Here is a 27,065-nt window from a genome sequence, read left to right as displayed (position 1 = left end):
GTGGGCAGATGGAATGAGAATAGCAAACTGTTTCCTGCTAAGCCCCCTTGATGGAACTGGAACCTGGCCACAATTGTGGTTTCAAGACAGGCATAGATGAAAAAGCTTCGGTGCTCACCACTAGACAAGTCAGCATTTGCCAAGCGTTACCACACTGCGCTTTCTCTGAGCAATGTGCAATGTGCACAGAGCCCTGCCTCGTGGGCACTGCAGGGCCTCATTACCTCATGCGGGAAGATTGTGCTTCATGAGGAAAGTGAGGTGTCATCATGAGGCACAAATCTCCCCCGGGGCTGTTCCAAGTGCAAGGGGAGTGTATGCTCTGGCTCCTCCCCACAAATCCCTGCTCCCTTCTGGGTGGTTGGCTCCCCTGAGGCAGCAATGGTCAGCAGTCCCTGCTCACAGGCACTGCTGTTCTCTGCCCTTTTGTAGGCTGTGCAAAGGAGGAGAGGGGTTCCTTATGCTCACCTGGGACAGATCAAAATCTAACCCTATACATTCAGAATAGGGAATAGCTGGGGTAACTGTTAGGTGCCAGTTGGCAGGTTATGGATTTTTAATGAAGAATACTGTACCTTTGAGTTTGTGGGTGGAACTCTACCAGCCTGTCCAGAATTTTCATTTCATTCACACTGATTGTCATGTAGAATGGTTCCAGTCTCTGTCATTCAGCAAAATAGGAGAATGGGACACAGTCATTTGAAGTTTCCTAGAAAATCAATAGGATCTCATGTTAAAGGGATGAAATTCACTGCACTCGCCAGTCTGACTTGGAAACTGGATTTTGCTGTGTCAGTGAAGGACAACAGCATTTGGGTGTGGATTAAGCCCGGAGATGAAATTCAGTGTCTTTCTAACAGCACAAAGCTCTCAAATAGGGAGCAAAAGAAACATTGTGTAGTATAATACAGATTAAACAGTCTCTTCTATTACTATTCAATTAATTTTTTTAAAGTATGTAAAGACCGTAATACCTCCATTGTGTCTGGATTAATTTCACTTGTAAGGAATTGTTTAATTTTTAAGTGTTACAACAGCAACAGACTGCTCTAGCCTAGAAAAAAACAATGGTTAGTTCAGTGTTTTTTCATGGCAAGCACTTTCAAAGCGGAGATTATGCCTTCAGGGTCTGATCCTGAGAGGTGCTGCTAAGCAACTACAACCTCCATGTAAGTCAAACGGAGCTGCAAATGATCAGCAGTTCTTGTTATTAGGCTCTGAATCATAATGGGCAAAAGAGCAAATTGAATCTGGTACTGTGTGTGCTGAGTTAAAATTTTAGTGGGCTCAGGGTCAAAGAATTTCGTATCAGGTATGGTTGACGCAAGTGTGGATATGATCGCATTATTTTCAAGAAGGCTAGTATAAGGAAGTTCTAGTTTCTAAAACCCATTGCCCAGTTCCTCCTCCTTTTTCACCTTCTCCCTTAATCTAAGTTACATATATGGCTCTTATTACCCTAGAGTCTGAACATCCCACTATACCAGTGGTTCCCAAACTTGGGACACCACTTGTGTAGGGAAAGCCCCTGGCGGGCCGGGCTGGTTTGTTTACCTGCCGCGTCCGCAGGTTCGGCAGATCGCAGCTCCCATTGGCCGCAGTTCGTTGCTCCAGGCCAATGAGGGCTGCTGGAAGCGGCGGCCAGTACGTCCTGCAGCCCGCGTCGCTTCCAGCAGCTCCCATTGGCCTGGAGCAGTGAACTGCGGCCTGTGGGAGCCGCAATCGGCCAGACCTGTGGACGCAGCAGGTAAACAAACCGGCCCAGCCCGCCAGGGGCTTTCCCTACACAAGCGGCATCCCAAGTTTGGGAAACACTGCACTATACCCCTCTGAGGTAAGAAAGTACTACTATCTGCATTTCACAGATGTGGAATTGAGGCACAGAGAGGCTCAGTGACTTGTCCAGTGTCACACATAAGCCCTAACCACTGAGTCATCCTTCCTTTCTATTACAGAACTGCAGGGCAAATGGACAAATTTGCGAGCATCCTAGCAATGCTACATGCTTGCTCACATTTCTTGGAATTCATTATTTGATTCCCGCAACTCGGGTAATAATTCTCCATCTCTTTAGCATATCAGGGGGTAATATTAAAGCTTGCAACATTTTCCAGAGAAATTTCAAATCTGCACATAAAAAATGGGTGCAAATCTTCACAACATTTTCATGAAAATGTCATCCCAGTTTTCAACCAGCTGTAAAGGTTTTGACCCATTTGACCCATTTTTCCACAAACTCTAACTAGCATGATCTTGCTTTCATCTGTTTCCCAATAGAAGGGGAACTGCCAATTTTTTATTGTTTATTAGGGAGGATGGGTAACTGGGACAATCCTGGCCACTTTGTATGAACTTTTGACAATAGAAATCATTATAGATTCCCATTTAAACATGGGAATTTAACACTGATCTCTTAGTACTGTTACCCTTCTTGTGTTCATTTTTCTTTTTGTGCAACATTATTTGCAACAGTAAAGTATGTTGGCCAGACATTGAGAAAGCAATATCAAGGACTTATTTGGCTGTATACTTTTCAGCACATAATTCATTCTAAAGGACTGTAGGAACTTAGCACCCTCCAAAACAAATGTCAGCAGAATTCCAAATCAGGGTCCGCATGCCATTAGCTGCAATATTTAGGGCATAGACTAAACATTTCTCAAACTTTACAAAATTCAGGTGACTCATCATTTTGGTTTCTCTTTATACAAGTTTGCATTTCCTCTGGGCTCTGCATTTTCTTGACATTTGCCTTGACTGGCTCTTGTGATTGGCAAATCCTTTCTGCTTATAGTACAACATTGCCTTAACAGACAATCTGCAATATGTATTCATATTATATATATAAACATGCACCCAAAGGCAGCGTGGTCTGGTGGGTCAGGAACTGGCCTGAGAAAAATGAAACCTATTGGGTTTTTTCCCCTGGGTTTTTTACTGTCCTACCATGTGACCCTGGGCATGTCACTTCCCTCTCCGGTCTTTTACCTCCATTTGTCATATAAGGATAATGATAAACAAGTGAGTTGAGATGTATATGTTAAAAAGGGCTATATGGACTCAATCTTGCAGAGTGGAGTGATCCTGCAATGAGCCCTATGAGGGGGAATTATTATGGATAAAACAGAATCCACTGAGGTGGCACCCCCCCCAGCCATAACAGAATGTGACATTAATTTTCATTTCAGTTATTGTAGGCTACTTAGTAAGCTACTCTTTCACCCCTAGTCGAAGTCTCTCCCAAAAGGCCAGGCTCAGGCACAAAGGTGGCATGGGGAGCTTTGCACTGCCACTGCCGGTGAAATTCCAGTTCTGTGACAAAGGAGCATAGGCCTTCGGAACTTTCTTCATTACCAAAATCACTCAAAAATGTATTGAAATTCACAGGAATAGCTGGCACCATTTAAAACGTTGTCTCTGTAATTGCATGTGTCCTGGCTGGCTTGGGACACATCCACCACTGGCAATTACAAGTACAACTGGAAAATCCTCTTTAGTTTTCATGTTAGTGATGTCGTAAGGGACTGATTCACCACTGATTCACCCCGAACCATAAGTAATTTGTTTGCTTATATGATAGACGGGTGAAGAAACATTAGCGGGGATTATACTCTAAATATGAATACAGGTTAGATTATTACACCACTATGTGAAATACTATAGATTGTGATGCAAATTGTTACTTAATAATACTAAGCATTTATACTGTATGGTCACCATATATACAACAGTGCATTTTGGGCCAAATTAATCACTGCCATAAAATGGCACAATCCTGCTGAAGTTAAAAGAGTTGTCCCAATGGCAAATTTAGCCATTATCTTTCTCCTACTATAATCAGAAACCATTACCCGTACCTCTTTCTAATCCTTTCTCAAGGCCCACTTCTGCCATGAGACCTGCCCACTTAAAATGGCTGCACAGTTAGGCTCTACAGACTTCTGATAATCATCTATTATTTGACCAACTGCAGTGAGGTCCTACACTCACTTGAGGCAGGGCCAGCTCCAGGGATTTTGGCGCCCCAAGCGGCGTGGGAAAAAAAAGCCGCGATCGGCGGCACTTCGGCGGTAGCTCCACCACGCCGCTTTCTTCTTTGGCGGCACTTTGGTGGCAGGTCCTTCCCTTCGAGAGGGACGGAGGGACCCGCCGCTGAATTGCCACCAAAGAGCCTGACGTGCCGCCCCTTCCCCTTGGCTGCCCCAAGCACCTGCTTGCTGAGCTGGTACCTGGAGCCGGCCCTGACTTGAGGGTATTTCGCTGTGTGCTTATCTGGACGTAATGTGATAACTTTTGAATACGGTATCTGATCAATTCCAAAATTTTAGGGAGTGTTCTACGCATAATGGGCAGAACACTGTTGATTTTGGTGAAAATCATAATACCATGATGGGGGGAGATGGGGAGACAAATGGATCTTCTTACATCAGATCTATAATTGACTATAAGTCAAAGAACCAGTTGATGGCAGTTGGTAGCACTTTCCAGCAATACCCCCACCCATCTCAGCTCTGCCCATTATCCCAGTAGAGTTTAAAATGCTGACCCCTTATATTATCTCCCATACAGAAAAAAAAGAAATAAGAATGATGGAGGGAATGGGAAAAGGGGGGCACAACATGCCCCTGGCATGGGGCAAGAATGGGGGACCCTGATATGGAGGAAAAAGAGGAATAGGTGACACACACAGATCCTGGCTTGGGGGGGGACTAGAATGGGGTGACCCTGGTATGAGGTGGAATGGGTGAAATGAGGATCATGCAGAGAAGGGGTAAGCTCACACAGCACCTGGCATGAGAGCAGAATGGGACACAATGGTACACGGGAATTGGGGGAGGCACACAGAGCCTCTGACATGGGTGGGGGGAAGAGGACATGGGAGGAAGGGAAAATGAGGGAGCACACAGAGCCCCTGACATGGGTAGAGAATGGGGCACAATGGTGTACAGGGAATGCTGAATTGGGGGGGGACACAGAGCCCCTGACATGGGGGGAGGGGAAAATGGGGGGAAGGAGGGAGCACACAGAGCCCCTGGCATGGGTGGAGAATGAGACACAATGCTATGTGGGGGGGGGGAGGGTACAGGGGACACGGGGGGGGGGGGTTACAGGGAATGGGAAGGTCTCAGACAGGGAGCTTGTGGGGGAGGAGAAATTACCTAAAATATAATTTTCACAAAAAAAGTGAAAGTCTGATATCACAGAATCTCCCAGATCCAATCACTGCCATGCTGGGAAGCTAGGAATATGTATTTCAGTTGATGTAAAACTCCTGTTATGAGAGAGAGAGAGAGAGAGATTCCACCAACAGTTTTGCCTGAAAGTACCTGAGGATCTGACATAGTTGAGCTTTTTCTATATTTATATAAATCCACTCTTGCTAGCATATTTTTCTAGCTTTAGATTTAACCTCTGGATTTTCTGAATGGCATTCAATTTATTCATCCATTACAAGTTTATTAAATTCAGGAACCTTGCTAATTAAAGATACACTTTTTGTGCATGACCAGTGTTTTACCTGATAATATTATGGATCTAGCCATTTATGTAACAGTTCGAGGTATTCCTTTTCTATATTGACCCATTAAGGAGTTTCCTTGTTGTTTTGTGATCCTGTGTCCCAGTGTTTGGTTTATTATTTCGCAATGAGGAAAATGTCAAGATGTCCAGGAAAGCACTTTAAAGCAGTTGGTCATTCAGTCATTTGTGGTTTTGATATGAGTACTTGTGACACCTAGTGGTTAAGACCTAGAGTAATGCACAAGACATTAAAGGAAGAGGAAGTAGGAGGTGAAGACAGAGGTGGGGGGGAAAGGAAGGCTTAAACACAATCTGGGGAGGAACCTGGTGACTATAGAGGTGGAACAAAAACACTGTTGGACACAGTTGAATTTAAAATGTTCTATTGACACTGACGAGAATGTTTTTGCGGTGCCTGAGCCAGCAGAACCAGATATGCCATCTAGCAATGAAGAGCTCTAGCTACAAAAACATTTTGAGATGGGTATGGGAGATTATGGGTATGGGCCAAAAGAAATCTGATGAGGTTCAACAAGGACAAGTGCAGAGTCCTGCACTTAGGAAGAAAGAATCCCATGCACCACTACAGGCTGGGGACCGACTGGCTAAGTAGCAGTTCTACAGAAAAGGACCTGGGGATTACAGTGGATGAGAAGCTGGATATGAGTCAGCAGTGTGCCCTCGTTGCCAAGAAGGCCAACGGCATATTGGGCTGTATTAGTAGGACCATTGCCAGCAGATTGAGGGAAGTGATAATTCCCCTCTATTCGGCACTGGTGAGGCCACATCTGGAGTACTGCGTCCAGTTTTGGTCCCCCCACATACAGAGGGATGTGGACAAATTGGAGAGAGTCCAGTGGAGGACAACGGAAATGATTAGGGGGCTGGGGCACATGGTTTATGAGGAGAGGCTGAGGGAACTGGGCTTATTTAGTCTGCAGAAGAGAAGAGTGAGGGGGGATTTGATAGCAGCCTTCAACTACCTGAAGGGTGGTTCCAAAGAGAATGGAGCTCGGCTGTTCTCAGTGGTGGCAGAGAACAGAACAAGGAGTAATGGTTGCAGTGGGAGAGGTCTAGGTTGCATATTAGGAAACACTATTTCACTAGGAGGGTGATGAAGCACTGGAATGGGTTACCTAGGGAGGTGGTGGAATCTCTATCCTTAGAGCTTTTTAAGGCCCGGCTTGACAAAGCCTTGGCTGGGATGATTTAGTTGGTGTTGGTCCTGATTTGAGCAGGGGATTGGACTAAATGACCTCCTGAGGTCTCTTCCAACCCTAATATTCTATGATTCTAAAGAGGTTTGAGTTCTATGGTAAGGCTGATGCTTAAATAATGGGATACAGTTATGCAGCCTCCTAGCTTTGTTGCAGAACTGAGCTATATGACTCTAAAGCATGTCTTCCAGCAAATGAAAAGGCTAACTTGGAAAATTAAAGGCTGCCTTACAAACAGATTGTGCCCCAATAGAGAGGCCCAGGAGTTATGGATAACTGAGTTTCATCAACACCACCAGGACACTCACAAGTATGCTTTTGATGGATAGAAGAAGAAGAAGAAGAAGAAGATGGATAGTCTCCTGAACTGGGCAGTTCCAATGTATGAAGGAAAGAGAAGGGATTCCCTTTAAAAAGCTTAGTTTACTGCTGGCTCATTTCCTGACAGAGAACCTCTATCCAGCCTGACTACACCTACCACAGATGTGGTCATACATATTGTTCAAACAATTTCTGTCAGTACTATTGTAAGGTTTGTCCAATCAGTAGAGAAACTTTGGATCACAGTAATTCTATGATCTTTTAGAATTCTTAGGGATGCGCAGGATTGACAGTTCTTTATGTCACTCCCTAAAGAGTCCCATGCCAGTTGCTCTTAGGCTTTGTGTGTGATCATTTGACTGGGACCAACCTGTCTTAACTCTATTTGCCAATCCCATCAGTCATCATCAGGTAATGTTCTATCAGAGATGGTCAGAAGAACTCTAATCTCATATAGTAACTAGGGTTCAAGTTGTATGTCATCCAGAGATGGGGTAAATATTTGCCAACAGAAAAAGGAGTGAAACTGATTTTTGGACTATGCCCCAGGATCACCTTACTTTCCTCATGCCTTCCTCTGCACAATGAAAACAGTTAGGAATGAAAGTTGAATCTGCTAACTGGCTCCAAATTCCATTCCTCCACTTTCCCACTCAGCGCCTCAGACTTGCAAGTAAGCCAAGAAACATTGACCCATCAGGTCAGAGCAGCAGAGTCACTCTGTTGGGATTTAATGCCATCAGTCTGTGATCTGTAGCAGTCTTGTGTATGGGAACTTGGCAGGACAAATCTAGAGCCACACTGTAATCTCACAATGGCCCTGGACTGTTATACAAAGCCCTGGAGAGTAAAGGGAAGTTGAGACTAGAAGCAGCTGAACATGAGACCCCACTGGTGGCTGGGATGATTAATAGTCAGCAGCCTGGATTGCAGAAGTCCAGAAGGAGTTGACATGCAAGAAAAGGCAAGGCCGTATGGGGGAGTTAAAACTGCCACCAGTCTATGGATCTAGGGTAGGGCTCAGGGAGTAACATTGCACCAGATAAAGCTGAAAAAGTGGTTAGGGTTTTTTTCTTTTTCTTTCCATGAATGAATGTAACATTCATATAAATTTGATCCATCTGTAGGCAGAAGATTTATGAAATATCAGAAATTACAAGATCATTCGCTTCTTATCCTTGCAGTGTCGAATGTACATGTTAAGAAGCTATTAAAATAGAAACAATTAATAACTTAAAAATAGAAACAACAAGAAATTAGGAAACTGGCCAGGTTCTATTTCAGGATCACCCTGGAAAATCCAGAATAACTCCATTGGCTTGAATAGAGTCACACTCAATTTACATTGGTGTAATTGAGATCAAAATCTAGCTAATTAGGTTCAAAGTTGATGTTTTAACATCTAGCCTAAAAATCTCAGTAAGGGGACAGTAACCATCCATGTGCAATTTGTCTATGTTCCTTTCTTTTCATCTAGAAATGCCATTGAAGACTACATAGCAAATGTTCAACTAGTCCTGGGGCTGCTAAAATCCTCTTCTTTTGACAAAGAAAATCCGAATTTAAGTGTTAGAATTTATATAAGAAAAATAAAATCAAAATGTTTACACCTTCATCAATTTGTTCTCTTGCTTTCAGAGAGTCTTAGTAGTGTAGAGAGTGTTAGTCTTATCAATGGGTGGAGCAGCTTTGGAAAAATTCCACATTGGTTTCCCCGTTAAACAGAAATTCCTCAGATTTGATTTTTCCCGGAAGAGTAAAAGTCTTTTTTTCTAGTGGCATTAATTGTAACATTTCCTACTTGCAAAGAACAAATTGTGAGGGATTGTCCTGCATTTATAATAAAATGTGATACCTCTTTGTGCTATGAGTAATGACTGAGCTAATAATTCTTTAGCTACAGCTGAGCTTTCCAGAAGAGCAGTTTCTAGTTTGGTGTGAGGACATGGCCATATAAATACTAGCAATCGCAAGCCAGATAAGAACTATGTCTATGCACTGCACCCCAGAGATGCAAACCACATAAAAGGGTCTGAGCTTGTTCATTCTAGCTTGTACATTAACACCGCTAATGAAGCGTCTAAGAATCTTGCCCTCAGTTATACCTATATAACCCCATTGTCCTCAGTTACACCAAGCACAACCCTATTGCCTTCAATAGGCAACAGATGAAGTCATTGGGGTCACAAAGGCATCCCTGTAATTGGAATTAAGTTATTAACTCTGTTGATGATGCTCAAGCTATAAAAAAATGCAGTTGGCTTTTCCAGAGTGACATTGGTTCTACAGGGCTCCCTGTAGGAAGGAGTCAAATCTTACTTTTTTTCCACTAAATTAAGCAGAGCGACTGAATGCACATAGGACGCAGTTCTGCTTAGTAAGTACGTGCCATTGCACAGTCACTTTGCATAGTCAATCAAGAAAAATAACTGAGTTTTATTTACAAGTTCTGCTGAGAACCAAGCCCATTGGAAATGGGCAATGAAGAAAATTAATTATAGCTTTCTCACTAGAAGTATGAAATAATTGTGAGGACATTAGGAATTTAATGCTATACCATGTGCTTGGTAGGTGTTTCAGAAGCTATTTCAATCAGTACTTTTATTTTTAACATAGTATGTGACATTGGATTAGAAATGCTTTTTTACTTGTTTGGACATATTAATGGAGTTATCAGGGAAGTGTTACTGTAAGATGCAACTGAATATCCTTCCTACTGAAATATGTTGATACTATCCAAGGCCAATACACAATGTAAAGGAAATGTTTTCCCTGTGATAAAGTAATTAATTGGAATAACTTTGGCAGAATAAATGTGCTTTGGCCTGTACTTCATTTCCACACACTACTCTTATGTTTTATTTTACTCCAAGAATAAAACAGAGCCAGGCAATGTACAAAGAAGTGTAGAGTAGCAATGCCCTTCTCATCCCTCTATTGCTAAAAGTTAGCATCACCGGCATATTGGACCAAAAATAGAAATAGTAACTCATCATCATTTCCTTTTGCCTCTAATTGTGTTGAATTGTTAACATCACCAGATTCATAAAAACAGGAAAGAACCCTCACATGCTAAATTTTACAATATTAAGCCTTTTGAACAGCGCATAGCATGAGTGTCTTAAAAAATAAGCACTTACCTTTTACCTCTAAGAGTACATCTACACTGTATCTCAGAGTGTGCTTCCCAGCTCTGGTGGGACAGATGTGCACTAGCTCTTCTCCAGTTAGCACACTAAAAATAGCAGTGTAGCCCAGGCAGCAGCTCAAGCTAGTCATCCGAGTACAAACCTGCCCAGACCCCCTGGATAAGTACTGCGGAGGCTAGCTCAAACCACTGTCCATGCTGCACCTGGCTATACTACTATTTTTATCACACTAGCTTGAGCAGTGCCACCACATGTCTGTCTACCGGCAGTGGGAAGCACATCCCTAGCAATGGTGTAGACATACCCTAAAATTAGGGTTCAAGACCTGATGCCAAGCCCACTGACGTAATGGAAGGTTGCCCACTGACTTCAGTGGATTTTAGGTCTGTCTTTAAGTGCTACTTAAGGGCTGAGGGATGCACCCTTAAATTGGGCAATCTTAGCTCCTGATCAACAGAAGTCCACTTCACAAAATAGATTAGTATATACATCACCATTCCCAGGAGAGCCCCAAGTCTGACCTGGTGTAGAGACTGAACTACTCTGAACCCCCCCAGAAAAGGAGTCATCAGTTCTGAAGCATAAGGGCTTGTCTACATGCAGATACTCAGGAAAACTAATCCAAATGAACTAAGGCCTGATCTACACTACGGGGTTAGGTCGAATTTAGCTGCATTAGGTTGATTTAAAAATGAATGCGTCCACACAACCAACCCCGTTCCGTTAACCTAAAGGGCTCTTAAAATCGACTTCTTTACTGCTCCCCAGTGAGGGGAGTAGCTTTAAAATCGACTTTTCTGGGTCAAATTTGGGGTAGTGCGGATGCAAATTGATGGTATTGGCTTCCGGGAGCTATCCCAGAGTGCTCCATTGTGACCGCTCTAGACAGCACTTTGAACTCCGATGCACTAGCCAGGTACACAGGAAAAGCCCTGGGAACTTTTGAATTTCATTTCCTGTTTGGTCAGCGCGGCGAACTCAGCAGCACAAATGGGAAGAGAGATGCCCAGCAATCCCCCTCAGAAGTGGTGCTTGCATGAATGGGGTAATTGATGGGATGGGGTTGTGGATCCTTAAGTAAGGCTTTCGGGGAAAGGAGAGTGGCCTGGACAGATGAACGAGGTCTTGGGAGACAGTTCTAATCACGCCAGCTCATAGTGACTTCTTGTGTGCTCTTGGACAAATCATTTGAGAGCCTTCCCCATCTATGACATGGAGATAATACTTACTTATGTACTTCTCTGGGTTGTTGAAATAATTAATTAGTTAAGGCCAGATTGTGTCCAGCCCTGCACTTTTGTGCATGGGGTGAGGAGGAAGTGCAAGTTGCTTCCAGCCCTCAAATTTCCAGGCCTGCTGGAAGACCAGGTACAATCACAGTCCTTGCATTCCCAGGGCTTCTGGGAATTAACACCTTCAAAAGGTGGAGAGGACAGGGTGAGAGAATGCTGGTCAATGGATCTTGGTTCTGGGCCATCAAGCAGGTTGGAGAGTTCATGCTGCTCTGTTCTACAGGGTTTGGGGACTGATGGCCCATCACGTACTCCCTCAGAACCTGAATCCTGGAAGTTGGCCAGATTTCTTTCCTGAGTTCACACTGCAGCATAGCTCCTCTATACCTCTATACCTAATGCCGTAATGCAAGCCATGGCTGAAAATCACAATCTGGCCCTTAATTCCTGTTTAGCACTTTGAATGTGCAGAAAACTATGAGCCAGGTTCAGTCACCCTTCCTGGTGTTACATAGCATCTTATTGTGTCTTATTGTGTCAGTAGTCCCACTGATTTCAACTGATGATTGCAGTGGGGTTACTTGTGGAGTAAGATACTATACAATATGCATAAAGGTGATAGAGGCCAGCCCTTCATTAAGTGTTAAACATTAGCATAATAACAGCATGTCTGCCTTCTGGCAGGTTAGTTTCACAGTTTTATTATTGTGCTTTATGGAACTTTTTATGTGTTTTTTTGTAATTGGAACTATAAGTAAAAGAATTAGGATTCAATGGATTTTGCAGACACTATATGAAACTGATTCTGAATTAGATTTAATTCCATTTATTGCTAAAACTTTATACCTCTCCTCTGACTGACTTTGACTTCACCTGTAAATATCTCCAGAGAGTAGTTAAAAGCATTTGCTAGTGAGAATTGATTCAGAAAACAAAGGTAAGCACAACACATTTATGTTTTGACACTCTCAAATAATCTTACCTTTATCTCTCTAATAAAGAAAAGTAAATAAATTCTAAGCCATGTGGGCCAAATTCTGGTTTGACATGCAAGGGCTGACAAGCCAAAACCAGAAGAGGAATCATGGGATAAAATGTGTTGGTTTGAATTCTGACTTCTCTCCAAATCCTCAGGAGATATAGGGATGGATCACTTGATGATTACCTGTTCTGTTCACTCCCTCTGAAACACCTGGCATTGGCCACTGTCAAAGACAGGATACTGGGCTAAAGATGGACCTTTGGTCAGACCCAGTATGGCTGTTCTTATGTTCTCCACCAATCTTCCATGTGTGAAACACTGGAGGACATTCTGGGACTGAGCTGAGGGACCAAAGGACATTTCATGCATGTTAACATGGTCCCATGCACTTTCATCCTATGCGGATTATTCCTTTACTGGAAAGAGTAATCTATTTGGTAAGCTGTGCACTGGGCTGAAGGCTGCCAATACATAGGCTCACATTAGCAGTGCTAACATATACCCAAGTGGAGAAGGGGGCAGTTACAAAATTTCATGTCTGGAGCTAGCCTACTATATAGTTTCTTGTTTTTCCAAATCATGCTCAGGTAGAAGAGAAACACTTTTCAAATTTAAGGACAGCTTCTTCACAGAAAGTGGTGCACTACATGAATTTTGGTGCAGCATTTGAATAGTTGGGATACTGATTTATATGTATGCATGCAAACTTGGAGATGGAAATACTCATTTTGATGTGGCAAGACAGTTATTCCTAGATTCCAACTTAAAAAAGAAATGAGTCCCTTGGAGTGAATTGCTTCATGAATTGGTATTTAATTACTCATTTTTCCTTAGGATGACTGAATTTTTCCTCTTACAGTTACCATGAATTATGTTACCTGAGTCCTGGCATCCTTCTTGTGTCTTGAGTGGCCAGGTAGTCTGAACTGACATGCATAACATTCCACAAAATCTAATACTTTTAAGAGTTCTGACTCCCCTCCCCAATCTCTGACCTGATCACAATTAATTGCTGATGCTAATCTATCACAGGCTGCTCCTCCAGCCATCTCAGAACTGATGCCAGTTTATTTCCATCCTTTAATGAGACCATGAAACCATAAATAGAGCAGCACTGTTTGTTCCCTCCACAGTTGCCTTCTTCCCACAGCCACAAAAACATTAAAAAATAAAAGAAGACTTTTTCTCTGTCCCTAAAATTATCATCAAGGATGGAACCACAGTGACATGCCAGAACTTGCTTCTATGCTTTATAGTTCTTCAGCAGTGCTATGAAGGAATACTGGATATTGCCTTATTTCTTGTTTTTGATCTGTTAGTGTAGCTCCTTCTAGCTTTTTAGCCATCCTATGGGATGTGGTAAACAAGGGATAATTAGTCAACATTCAAGGACAAAATCAGTCATTTTAGCACTAAGGGCAATATGTCATATTTGCATGTGAGCTATAAAAGAGAAAACCTTAGCTTATCAAATGGAGAATAAAATCAGACTGGAAAGAAACTTGATTTTCAAATTTTGAGTATTACAAACCATACAATTCAAAACTCAAACATAAGTGCCATTTTAACACTATTATCTAGTCTTCAAGGGCCCCAACCTTGCAAACATTTACACATCTGCTTAACTTTAAGTCTCCCTTTGAAGTTAATGGGCCTACTCACATGTATAAGCACATGTATAAGTGTTAGCAGACTCAGGCTCTACAGCTGTATTCATTTATATCATCCTCTTTCAAAATGAGGTGGCTTTCCACAATCATGTAATTATGGTAAAATAAGTCACCTGACCAGTAACCAGGAAGAAAGCACATTTTCAGATCACAACCTGCTTACTATTATGAAGGCACCTGGAGTTTGCTGTAGAACAAGACAAATAAAACCAGATAGCCCTCTGTGTCCTGCTCCATCAAAAGGAACTTCATCACTAAAGAAACAGATGTCCCATGAAAGACACGGAAACCTTTTTTCTATTCAAATGAAAGGTGAACAATTAAATATTACATGGTGTTAGCAGTGCAAACAACAAAGTAATAGAGCAGTGATCCCAAATTAACAATTATGTTGTGCTGTTTTTCATAGATTCCAAGGGCAGAAGGAACTAGTGTGATCATCTGCTCTGACCTGTATATATGCAACAGAACTTCCCCAAAGTAATTCCTAGAGCAGATCTTAGAAAAACATTCAATTTTGATTTAAAAATTGTCAGGGATGGAGAATCCACCAAGACCCTTGGTAAGTTGTCCCAGTGGTTAATTACTCTCATTGTTAAACTTGTATGCTTTATTTCCAGTCTGAATTTGTTTAGCTTCAACTTCTAGGCATTGGCTCATGTTATACCTTTCTCGGCTAGCCTGAAGAGCTTATCATTAAATATTTGTTGCCTATGTAGGCATTTATAGACTGTAATCAAATCACTCCTTAAGCTTCTCTTTGTTAAGCTAAATAGATTGAGCTCCTTGAATCTATTGCTATAAGGCATGTTTTCTAATCCTTAAATCATTCTAGGGACCCTTCTCTGAACCCTGTCCAATTTATCAACATCCTTCTTGTACTGTGGAAAGCAGAACTGGACACAATATTCCAGCAGTGGTTGCTGCTCCTGGGGGGAATTCTGCACCAAAAAATTAAAAGTTCTATGCACAATATTTTAAAATTCTGCAAATTTTATTTGTCAAAATAACACTATGTAATCACGCCAGTTTCAATTATTTTGGTAATTTATTTCAAAATACCAGTCACAAGTATGTCTGAAACAATACACACATACACAAAAATTCACCCAGGAGTAGAGAGTTATAGAAACACATATGACAACCCAGTTCCTGTTTCTCTGCTCCCTCCCCCCACAGAGCCCAGCTGTGGGCACCCCGGCCCAGACATTCACACATCCTACCCCCCCCTGAGTCTAGCTTTGCCCCCCCGCAGCCCAGACACTCACACCCCCTACCCTCCTAGAGCCCAGGGATAGCTCAGTGGTTTGAGCATTGGCCTGCTAAACCCAGGGTTGTAAATTCAATCCTTGAGGGGGCCATTTAGGGGTCTGGGGATTGGTCCTGCTTTGAGGGATTGGACTAGATGACCTCCTAAGCTCCCTTCCAACCCTGACATTCTATGATCTTGCCCAGGATTGATGTCAGACAAAAGAGCTTAATATTACCCTGGTCATCCTCTTTAGCCTTTACCCTTTTTACATATTGGCACAACATTAGCTTTCTGTTTAATAACCTAGTTATTGTAGAAATGTGGCAGAGGCAAAATTTGCATGTTAGTTATAAAAACATCTTTCCAGTATTAGAATATGTCATAAATACAGGCCTGTGCACAACTGGTATTTAAAAATGTTATACTATTGGCCCAAAATCTTAGACAGGCAAATGCAGAGGAGGTGAAATTCACTTCCCCCACATTGAGGAGTTGTATTTGGCCTATATGTGGGTGGAGTGCAGGGAGATGAAATTCACTTCATAAATCCAGGGTCATAGCTTATACATGTGGCACCAATGCTACTGAATAAACTTGAAAGTAATAATACCGGTCTGTAGTCCTGGCACACCACGTGGAATACATCATACAGAAATCTCCTCTTCACCAGTTAGGGAAGCTTAAAAAAAATAAAATTGAGGAAAAATACAAAAAAGGACCAAAATGATACAAAGATGGGCCAGTTCAAGAAAACACATCAAGAAATATGAAACATATGAAGAAAGCATCTAGGAAATAATCTTGAGAGAACTACAATCCATCTATAAATACCTGATGATAATGTAAATAAAGGGGATTATTCACAAACTCATAAGAAGTTAACTTTAGGCCATTTCTTCTTATCTTATGGAAGGAAAAATTTAGGTTCCATATTAGGTAGCATTAACACATAGAACAATTGGTTAGTACACCAGATAGTACTTGCAGTGGTTAGCTAAGACATCAGTAGGAAGGAGGTAGTGATTAGTTCTGCAAAATGCAAGCAGAGAGATTACATGACTCTGTAGATTCTTCTGAACCTACTATTTAGAATCCTGTTAAAAATTTTACCAGCCAGTTTTAGCTTTCAGAAAAAAAGTTAGTCTAGTCTGATAGCACTAAACAATCTACAGTTTGTAGAATAGCAATTTCACAGGATCTGTTTTGACCACTTCCCAATCATTATAAAAAATAACCACCAAGACATTAATATTTGTGATAATTTATTATTGCGCTTGTAAGCATATAAACTGCATTACCAAATGTTTTGAGCAAGTAAAATTGAGGCTTTTAACTTTTTAGCTGACTATTTGGGTTAGGGGGTGTTGATTCTCACCAGAAAGCAACCAACTAAAAATATGCTCAGCTGTTTAAACACAATGGATGAAGTTTTCCTCTCAGTTTGTACCAGTTCAACTCTACTACTTTTGCAACAGGCACTATCTTAAAGCAGTTAGAAAGATTCTGCACCATAACAATGATTGTTCCACTTGATACAATTTTATTACCTTTATCATCAATGAAATATGAATAGCTGAACCAAAATGCAGTTTGCTGTTAACTATACCTTAACTGTTCCAGTGAGATGATATCCCCATCATTTGTGATTTAATACTGATTTTAGGCTCCCCTGCATAACTAATGAGCTTTTATAAATCTTCACTTGAAAATGAAAACCTTTAAAATTCCACTATATTGACAACAGCTCCACTTCATATGTCTGAGAATTTTATTTAACAGCCACAACCGTTCAGAATAGTTACATCATCGCTTTGAAATATGATTGCACACAGCTGTGCAGTCCATTGAAATACTACAAAACAGGGAAAAGGAAAAACCTGGAGAGTAGAGGAGCTTTGTTCGCTAAACTGAGCTGGTTTGTAGCAAGCTCCAACCCAGTATGGAGACAACGTCCTCATGCTTTCTGGTAGACTCTCTTACACTTGCAACCATTCATGTCACATTCCTGGAAAAAAAAATTAGTTCAGTAGTGTATGGGCCAGTGGTTCTCAACCAGGGGTGCAAGGCCCTCTGGGGGGGGGCCACAAGCAGGGGGGAGGGATAGCTCAGTGGTTTGAGCATTGGCCGGCTAAACCCAGGGTTGTGAGTTCAGTCCTTGAGGGGGCTACCTAAGGAACTGGGGCAGGCAAAATCAGTACTTGGTCCTGCTAGTGAAGTCAGGTGGCTGGACTCAATGACCTTTCAGGGTCCCTTCCAGTTCTATGAGATAAATAATATATGGAGATATACCTTTCAGGGGGTCCACCAAAATAAACCAGAGAGCAGGACCAGCAGACTCACTGGGGCCCAGGGCAGAAAGCAGAATCCCAAGCCCCGTTGTCCAGGGCTGAAGCCAAAGCCCGAGCTATTTAGCTTCACAGGGTTCCCTGTGGCATAAGGCCCTGGGCTATTGTTCTGCTTGCTACCCCCTAATGCCTTTTAATCTACTGAAAAACAGTTGTTGTGGCACAGGTGGGCCATGGAATTTTTATAGTAGATTGGGGGGCCTCAGAAAGAAAAAAGTTGAGAACCCCTGATATAGGCTAAATTACTGCAGAATACAGGGATGCAGATGGCAGTTTATAATAGATTGAGTCTCTTTTAAAGTTAGATTCCTGCTATCGTCTACAGTCTTGCAGTAGTCAATGATCAGAAAGTAGGAATGCACTCACCACCACCAGTTTCCCATCCTCTATCTTCCGTGTTATTGTGGACTCCTTGCCATCCCACTCCTGGAGCTGAGTCAGTGTGTTACCATCTAAGGTGACAAGAGTCTGCAAAGAAAAGCAGGACTTACATATTTTACTCGGTCTCTTTGAGTGGAGGTGATACACTCCCACACTATACTCCAAGGCCCTACTGAAGCCAATGGGAGTTTTGCCATTGACTTCAGTAGGGCCAGGATTTCACTCTACATTTCTCATGACTCCTGTTCTTCTTCCATTACTTTGCTACTTGTTCAGTCACTGCTTTGGCACATTTATACATGAAACATGACTTTGACAGCATGCACAATTTAAGTGAACAAGACCTGCTTAGTGTGCTAAGTTCATCTCCTCATACATGTGCTTTGGCTTTTTGTATCGTCTACATCTGAATCTTGCACTTGGCAGATGGGTTGCCAGTGCACAGGTGAGGAGTGGGACGGTCTTGGCAAGTGGCCAGCATTCACACAAGGCGATAATTGGCCTGAGAGAATCCTATGGAGAGGGAATAATCTTTCTTCACCCTCCGCCACCTCCTCCCAGGGATCAGTGGCGGATTAATAATTTTGCCGCCCCTAGGCCGGGAAATAATTACCGCCCTGGCCCCACCCCAACTCCGCCCTTTTCCCGCCCCCATTCCAACCCCCTCCCCAAAGTCCCCACCCCAACTCCGCCCCCTCCCTTCCCCTATTGGATCCCTTCCCCAAATCCCCGCCCCCGGCCCCGCCTCTTCCCCCAGTGCGCGGCGTTCCCCCTCCACCCCCCTCCCTCCCTGCCCCGCGAAACAGCTGTTTCGCGGCGCAAGCGCTGGGAGGGGAGAGAAACAGGACACGGCGGAGCGCTTGCAGAGGAAGCGGAGGTGAGCTGGAGCAGGGGGGCGGGGCGCGGAGGGGAGCTTCCGCCCCTATAAATTTGTCGGCCTAGGCAATAATACGGCGCTGCCAGGGATAGTCCCTTTAATCAGTCAAGTTGGAAGCTACTTGAACTCTTGTAAAGACGGGGAATATGGAGTCTGAGTTACATTTAATTTACTCCCTATATAGGTTATTCCACTTGTTACTCAAGTGTGTGAGATTGTGTCATCAGATTAGTTGTAGGACCATATCCTGCTCCTGTTAAAAATCAAAAGGCTTTTTTGACATTAACTTCAATGAAAGTGAAATTTGGCCTTTGGTATTTTTAACATGGGTCTGGAGGGCTGCCAGTTTTATCACCCCAAGGTGCGTCACAGGGGCCATGCAAACTGAAAATAATTAACCAAACACACCAGGCTTTATCTGGTTTCAGTATTTTACCATTTGTAGACTGGTTAGTCCATAAAAACTGATGGATTTCAATGGGGCTTGTGATGACAGGGGTACCCCACCCACCAACAGAGCAGGGTACTTACTCAACATGAGAGAGAGTGGGGGAGACTGGGTCCCTAAATAGCATTTATATCTGTAAGCCAGCCACTCCAGTGGACTGGGTGTATTCAGTGAAAAAAACACCTCTTGTACTAACCTGAACTTTCCTGCCGTCTAATGTATTTTCCTCACATTTCTCACCCAGCTTGAAGCTGAGCTGTGAAGATTTAAAGGTGCTTTCTGTTTTTATGGTGATTGTATCTCCATCCTTGATGATGTAAACATCTGGTTTGGCCATGCTCCCCATTTTCCTCAGGGCCACACCCACACCTACAGAGCAAAAGCAACAGCATATCAGAGGAGACAGTTAAACACTAAGCCCACATAGAGAGAGGATCCCTTTTAATTATAAAGGGCGAGGGAGGAGAAATTCATTTTGCAGACTCATTCATCCTGAATGCTCCTGAGATCTAAATCAAATCTATTTCTCCCCCTATAGGACTGCAGGTCGCCTGAAAAGCAGTATCTCCGTTCACACAAACTGACGTGTAAGGTGGAAAAGGGGAAATAAGAACTGTAAAGTAGTGTTACAAGAAGATTGTGTCCAAGTTTAAGCAAACTGTGTTTTAAGAGTTCTCCAATTGACTTTTCAAACTGTAAAATTAATCCACTTTTATATTTATATACAATTTATTAAATGTATATTCATTATATAGATGTATTTCTTCTAACTTACTTACGGAACACGCAGCTGTCACTCTAGACATGTGTGTAAAATGTCAAAAGTATAAAAAAACCAAACTAGAAGACTTCCCTCTGCAGAAAAAAGCTTAAGGGAAAAATTGGAGCTTTGGAGCATGACTTGAATTCAACAAAGTAGGACTTTAGCACACTACAAAAGGAAGCACTTGAGGTCCCTTCATCAAAAAGCACCTTGCCTCCAGCCCCCTCTTGATTAATCCAGTGACTCATTAGCTTGAGTGCTTCACCCAACTCAACAGGTTTCAGGCTTTGGGGTTACTCAGGACTTTCACAATGCAGGGCTTTATACAGCAGCTATTAATCAGCCATTTAAATTGCATCCAACAATAAACTGGAAGCCAATGAAGAGCTCCAGGGTGACATTCTTTCTGCAAGAAGTATCACTAAGTAAGTCAGAAGCTGCATTCTGTAGTAGCTGTAGTTTGAATAGTCTTAAAGTGCCCTCACATACAGTACAGTGCAGCATTCCAAAATGAAGCTGATACGGGCATACATTACTGTGGTGAGAGCTGCATCCAAAACAGAAGGGCCTGGATCCACAAAGGCATTACAATGCTCAGTATTGCGACAACTAGAAAAATCACAGGAACATGCTACAATCCACAAAGCCTGAGTTAGGCACTTAGGCTCCCAATACAATGCATGGGGAGAGACAGGTGCCTTCAAATGCAATCCACAAAAGCCAGCATGCTAGGCAGGGAGCCACCTAAGCTAGCCATTGGGAGATGCTCAAGAGAGGGTTGTGTACTAAGCCCCTCCCCTCTCATCAAGATAGGTGCCTAAGTCCAGGCTGCAGGGAGGTGCCTATCTTTGCTTAGCAATAGTGATCCATGAACAGAAAGCCGATGCCTGGAGTCAGGTGGCTCCAGCACCTAAACTGTTTCTTGCAGGAATGAGTTAGGTGCCTGCCTTGCTGTGCACAAAAGAGCTGGAGGAGGAGAAGCCCACTTAATAGCTTTAGCTCAGTAGTTCGAGTACTTGCCTGGGAAGTGGGCTATACAGGTTAAATTCCCCACTCTGCCAGAAGGGCAGGGGGAAGAAAGGATTTGAATAGGGGCTGCCCACTCTCCTGGTGAAGCTGTTCCACTGTGGCTAAATAATGAAAGAGTGATTAGAGCAAGGGAAATGGCCGGGGGTATCCCACATGGGTACTCTAACCACTGTACTACAGAATCATTCTGTCTCTGGCCCAATGACTATATAAGTATTTATACTCAGTGAAACTGTTATTTGGGGGGGAGGGGCAGGGGAGGAAGCAGCACAGAGAGAGAGAGAGAAAGAGAGACTCTGTAGCATTGGCGACGGTGGGTGCTTGAGCCCCCTCTGCCCCCGGCCCTGCCCTGACTCCATCCCTGCCCTGCCCTGCTCCCTCCCGCCCCCATTCCAATCCCTTCCCCAAAGTCCCCACCCCAACTCCACCCCCTTCCTGCCCCTATTCCAACTCCTTCCCCAAATCCCCGCCCCAGCCCCGCCTCCTCCTCTGAGTGCGCCACGTTCCCGCTCCTCCCCCCCGGAGCTTGCTACAGCTGTTTGGCGGCGGCAAGCACTTGGAGGTAGGTGGAGGAGCGGGGATGCGGCATGCTCAGGGGAGGAGGCAGAGGTGGAGGAGGAGATGAGGTGGGGCGGGGCGGAGAGTTTGACTGATTTTTCCCCGTGGGTGCTCCAGCCCCGGAGCACCCACGGAGTCGGCGCCTATGCTCTGTAGTCCAGAAAAACTAGTAGTCCAAAACAAGTCCAGTGGTTAGGGCCCCCAATCAGGAAGGCAGAAGAGCCAAGCAATCTTGAGACCCAATCATGACACAGGTGGAAGTGGAAGTATCATTGAAGAACCAACTCTTTGTAATGTTTAAGATTGTAGGTGGAGTCTGAAAATGTGAATCTGTGGCTTGTGGACAGACATGCTCTGAAGGTAATATTTAGAACTGATCATCTGGACAGGAACTGTAGAAGGAGCTCTTTGTTAAGTGATAACAATTCCTTGCAGACTATATTTAGAGCCATTCGCTCCTTCAAAACTATACTCCTAGCAAAATCTGCATTTAATCTTGCAAACTATTTAGATTTAAAATCTAAATTCATGTGGAGCCTAAATATGCCCTACACTATCCTAAATATTCTTTTAAAAAGTGTTGATAAACACATTAAGGGTGGTGATAAAAAATAAGTCAGAATTCAGGCTACCACTTCTTTTCACACTTGTTTTCTGGGGGCAGATGGGGGGAGGAGACAGATGGACATGAGCTAAGGACCTAGTGTGTTCACTTTAACTTTTTAATTTCCCAAGTATGTGGTTGACTTGTACCTCAAACTAACGATTTATTATATTTTGTACTTCACATAGACTGTCTTTGCAAGGTCTGAATTTTAAGATCTGGATTTAGATTTTTTTTTAAACAAACATTGCCTGTGCTCACTCTTGTTTAATGTTATAAGCTGCATAGCAGGAAGTTGTATTGCTTTGCTATGAATGTTTACAATATCATAAGTTGCACTGTCTTGTTATGAGGCAATTTATTAACAATTAAACAGTTTATCATTTTTTTAAAAGTTCTTTGTGAGTTCTTTAAGACTTAGGGTAGGATTTTCAAAAGTGCCTAAGGGAGTTTTTTGAAAAATTGACTGTAAATTTTAATTTTGCTGTCTCTGGCTTGCAGTACAGTCTTCTGTCAGTACGGCAAGTGGCTTGGCAAGGAGCAATCACACCACATTGTGCTGCAGTAAGGCCATTAAACTGTTGTAGCCAAATGTACATCCCCCCCCCCAGGCTATCTGCATACCCAGTCCCCCTGCTCCAATGATTCTTTCATTATTTATCCACAGGGGAACAGCTTCAGTGGGGGCGCCCCACATCAGAATATCCCATAGCTCATCTTGAAAACATGACCCTAAAAGTTTCAAAACCCATAAGGGAAATTAAAAGGACTCCAACAGTTTTTTAATCCAATCTCAGAATTGGGAGGAGGGGGCTCCCTTGTGATTTTTGAACAGTTGAGATTGGCAATTCAGGAAGAAAATACTTGGGATAGAAAGTGAACTGATGGTGCTACCACTGAAACTGTTAAGGAATACAGATACATTTTACATCTAGCAATAGAAAGAGTCTTTTCAATGATATTTTGTATCCCAGTAGCAGCTGCATTGATATGACCCCTTCTGATAATCTACTATCAGACAAATTCATGTGAGAGTATTACAGCGCAAATTTAATAGAAAATAGGAAGAAGCTGATAATTGTGTGTTCTAGTTGGGGATTTCCCACTCCATTCTCTTCTCATGCTATCATTTACCCACCTGATCTTAACACTAAAGACTGTCATTTAACTGAAAGCATGTGTGCACATACACAAGTTTCCAATCTGTTATTGAAATGTTAATATAAGGAACTGTGATTCTAGTCAGTTTCAGTCCAGTGTGCTCTGATTTTGCAGATTTAATGCACAACACAAAAACTCATCTCAAACCAGATAATATGCAAGCTACTTTGTTTATAACAATAAGAAATTCAAGGTGTATATACCACTGAGTCCCAATCTGCTCTCACTTCCACTGATAAAAATCTGGAGGAATTTCAGTTATTTCAGTGGAACTGAGAGCAAATTATGGCCCAGGGGTTCAGACATTCAGCAAACCAGGAGGTTACAAATGCCTCACAGCAGATGCTTTGTTTAGGCAATGAACGCACAGATGTATTGGCGCTACCCATCTCAGGTGCAGTATAATAAAGACTAACATGCACACGTTCATTTTCTGCATATTGGATAGATTTTGTTTTCTGTTCTTCTCCCCTCTCCCTAACCCCAGAGCAGGACCAAAACCATTCCAAGAGGTCCCCTCTCCATGAGAGTGTGCTTTGCCCAGCATCAGCTTAGCCAGCAGGGGAGAGAGGCTCTTGCTATTCAAGCCATTGCTCCAGGTCGCACGGTTGCTTTTATGTTGACGCCCTGGGAATTGTCTCCTTTCACTTTAGTTAGCAACCTATTCCCAGGCGGCTCCTAGCATCAGGCACCGAGACGCCCCCGCAGACCTTGGACAGACCATCTGAGGAGCTGAAGAAACCAGGCACAAAGCTTTGGATCCCAGATGAACTAACATAGTGGAGCTAACTCCAGTGGGCCAAGGAAGGGGCACCTTAAATCTTAGGTCCTTGCCCTCTCTCCCGCCCCCCCCCCCATCCATCCAGGACCATACAGACAATACAAATAAATTACACACACGTATACGAGAGAGAGCGCGTTTTTCTTCCAGCGGGCAGCCAGCAACAATGGGATTTAGGGAGATAGTCACAGAAATCAGAGTCCACCAAACCTCATTTCTTCCCCCAAACCTAACAGCCAGGGAGCTCCTGAATGAAAAGTCCTGGCTGCCCAGAGTGCGGGGGACATTCCTTTATTTTCTATCCAGGAGCAGAAGTACAGAGCCCCAGCACCCACCTTCCCCTCCCTCAGACCCACAGACGGCGAGCGCTGATTTTTATCCCACACGGTCTCTCTGCCCCGCCAAGGCTTCCTTACCTAATTCCTTCATGTACTCCTCAAAGCCTTCGCTGGAGATGAGGCTCCACTTGCCTACAAAATCGTCTATGCTCATCGTGCCGGCTCGCTAGGAGGTGTCCCGCAGGAGGTGGAGGCTGGAGGACGATGTAGGAGGCAGACGGGGGCCAGAGGCGTCTTTATCCAGATGCCCCTGAACATGTGCTGCGGGAGAGAACCAATGGGGACCGACAACGTCAGGGGTTCCTACTCCCGGCCCTCGCCCCCTTCGCTCATCAGCCCCCGGGAGAACAGAGCGGGGTGAGGTTCACACCGCCACTCCCGCCAGGAGAGTGCCTGCCTGGGGGCGGCAGGCGAGGTGTCGCCCCGTCAGCGCCTGCAAGCAGAGACCTGCTGCTGCTGCTGTGTGCAGCGTCGGCATAGCGCGGGGAGACGAGGTTGCATTTCTGCCGCCTTGCCAAAGGCAAGTGCTCTGGTTACTGGAGCCCGAAGGAAAAGTGCACGTGCTCCGCGTTTTCCAGCGCAGCTCCCCACTCCCAGAACATCTGCAGCCCTAACAGCGTCACACCGGGGGAAAGGTAACGCTACAGCCGTCTGGAATGGATCCTGCCAATTTGTGTTACCAAGCCCCAAAGTGTCCCACGATCACTATAGTGAACAAGTGCAGCACACACACACGCTTCCAGACCCTGGTGCCTACTGCAGCACCAGTGCAGCAAAAACCCTGATCCAGCCCCTGCATCCTGCTGGATCCAGCCAAATCTTGGCCGTAAGACTCTAAATTGTAGTGACTAACTAAACAAGTCTAGCTGCTCTTACTGTACCTGGACCCTCGTGCATTCTGGCAAATGAATGCCACAAAAACGCAGAAACTAGCGCATGGATCCTACTAGAGCCACTCAATTTTGAACATAAGGACATAAGAACGGCCGTACTGGGTCAGATCAACGGTCCATCAAGCCCAGTACCCTGTCTTCTGACAGTGGCCAATGGCAGGCGCCCCAAAGGGAATGAACAGACAGGTTATCATCAAGTGATCCATGCCCTGTCACCCAATCCCAGTTTCTGGCAAACAGAGGCTAGGGACACCATTCCTGCCCATCCTGGCTAATAGCCATTGATGGACCTATCTTCCATGTATCTATCTAGCTCCCTTTTGAACCCTGTTATAGTATTGGCCTTCACAACACCCTCTGGCAAAGAGTTCCAGAGGTTGACAGTGCGTTGCATGAAAAAATACGTTCTTGTGTTTGTTTTAAACCTGCTACCTATTAATTTTGGCTCTCACATTCCAATGCCTGAAAAAAGAACAAGTGTAGCTGCTCTTACTGCATCAGAAAATCCAGCACAAACTGATGCAAAACCTGGATTTTGCACCTGGATCCATGGAGCTTTGCAATTTCTGGTTCCAACCACCAAACTGTATGATTTCTTATTAATCATGTTTTTTATGGTAGTGCCTGAAGATCAGCCAAGAATGGGTTGTGTGAGGCACTGTACAGATACAGAATAGTAGACAGTCCCTGCCCCGAAGAGCTTACAATCTACATCTAAATAGAAAACAAGGATCGCCATTCCCACTACACTGGAAAAATTGAACCCCGCATGCATCCCAGCCTAATAACACTGGAAAAATGCATTTCTGATACCTGGACCTTGCCAATGTTTAATGGCAATGCTCCCAAATTCTACTAAATAGACAAAACATAGCAGCTATTAGCTGCTGCAAAGTGGCACAGAAGCACCACAAAAACATGTATCTGGCATCTCGACCCTGCTGAATCGAGCTAGTTTTTTGTTCCCAAAATTCTACCAGCTAAGTAGAGGAGTGCAACTGTTCCAGTTCCACTAAAAATTACAGATCCCAATGCATCCCTACTCAAAGGCACCCCAAAGATACATATGCAAGTTCTGGAGTGGCTGGATCCTACCACTTTTTTGGCCCCAAGCTATCAAAACAGACAACACATGGTGTCACTCCTACTTGACCAGAAAAATCCATGCTCCAACAAACCTCAAGATGCACCAGGGTCTGGGGTGTTTGGGTGCAGTAGAAGCAGCTACGCTTGTTTTCTATTAATGCCATGGAATTTAAAGTTGAGAATCAAAAATTGAATGAATACAGCAAGATCCCTTTGCTGGTTCTGGGTTTTTGCACCAAGATACGTCAGGGTTCTGAATTGTTCTGGTGCAGTTGGAGCAACTGGTCTTGTTCTCTCTTTAGGCATTAGATTTTGCAGCAAAGCTAATCCATGAAGCTAGCTGGAAAATTTTGAAATTCCAAATTATTTATTGAAAAAAAAGACATATTTTTCGCCAAAAAATCATCCCATTTTTTGACCAGCTCTCGCAATCAACCAGGTTTTTTTAAAAAAGATTC

At 43.6% G+C, this 27,065-nt stretch overlaps 1 protein-coding gene across 1 annotated transcript; it reads right to left on the bottom strand.

Moving 5' to 3' along the window:
* Positions 1 to 16,588: 16,588 nt before the first annotated feature.
* On the bottom strand, positions 16,589 to 25,008 carry LOC112125231 (fatty acid-binding protein 5-like). The gene is made up of 4 exons (XM_026662772.2): positions 24,707 to 25,008; positions 19,591 to 19,763; positions 18,055 to 18,156; positions 16,589 to 17,348 (listed from the first exon to the last, which is right to left on the bottom strand). The coding sequence occupies exons 1-4, from the start codon at positions 24,780 to 24,782 to the stop codon at positions 17,298 to 17,300; spliced, it is 402 nt and encodes a 133-aa protein (XP_026518557.1). The 5' UTR covers positions 24,783 to 25,008; the 3' UTR covers positions 16,589 to 17,297.
* Positions 25,009 to 27,065: the final 2,057 nt, after the last annotated feature.

The sequence above is a fragment of the Terrapene carolina genome, unplaced genomic scaffold, assembly GCF_002925995.2.
Source record: "Terrapene carolina triunguis isolate 2854851 unplaced genomic scaffold, T_m_triunguis-2.0 Scaffold58, whole genome shotgun sequence".
In the NCBI taxonomy this organism is placed as follows: Eukaryota; Metazoa; Chordata; order Testudines; family Emydidae; genus Terrapene; species Terrapene triunguis.
Note: the sequence above shows the minus strand (reverse complement) of the source record. Positions and strands in the feature narration are given on the sequence as shown.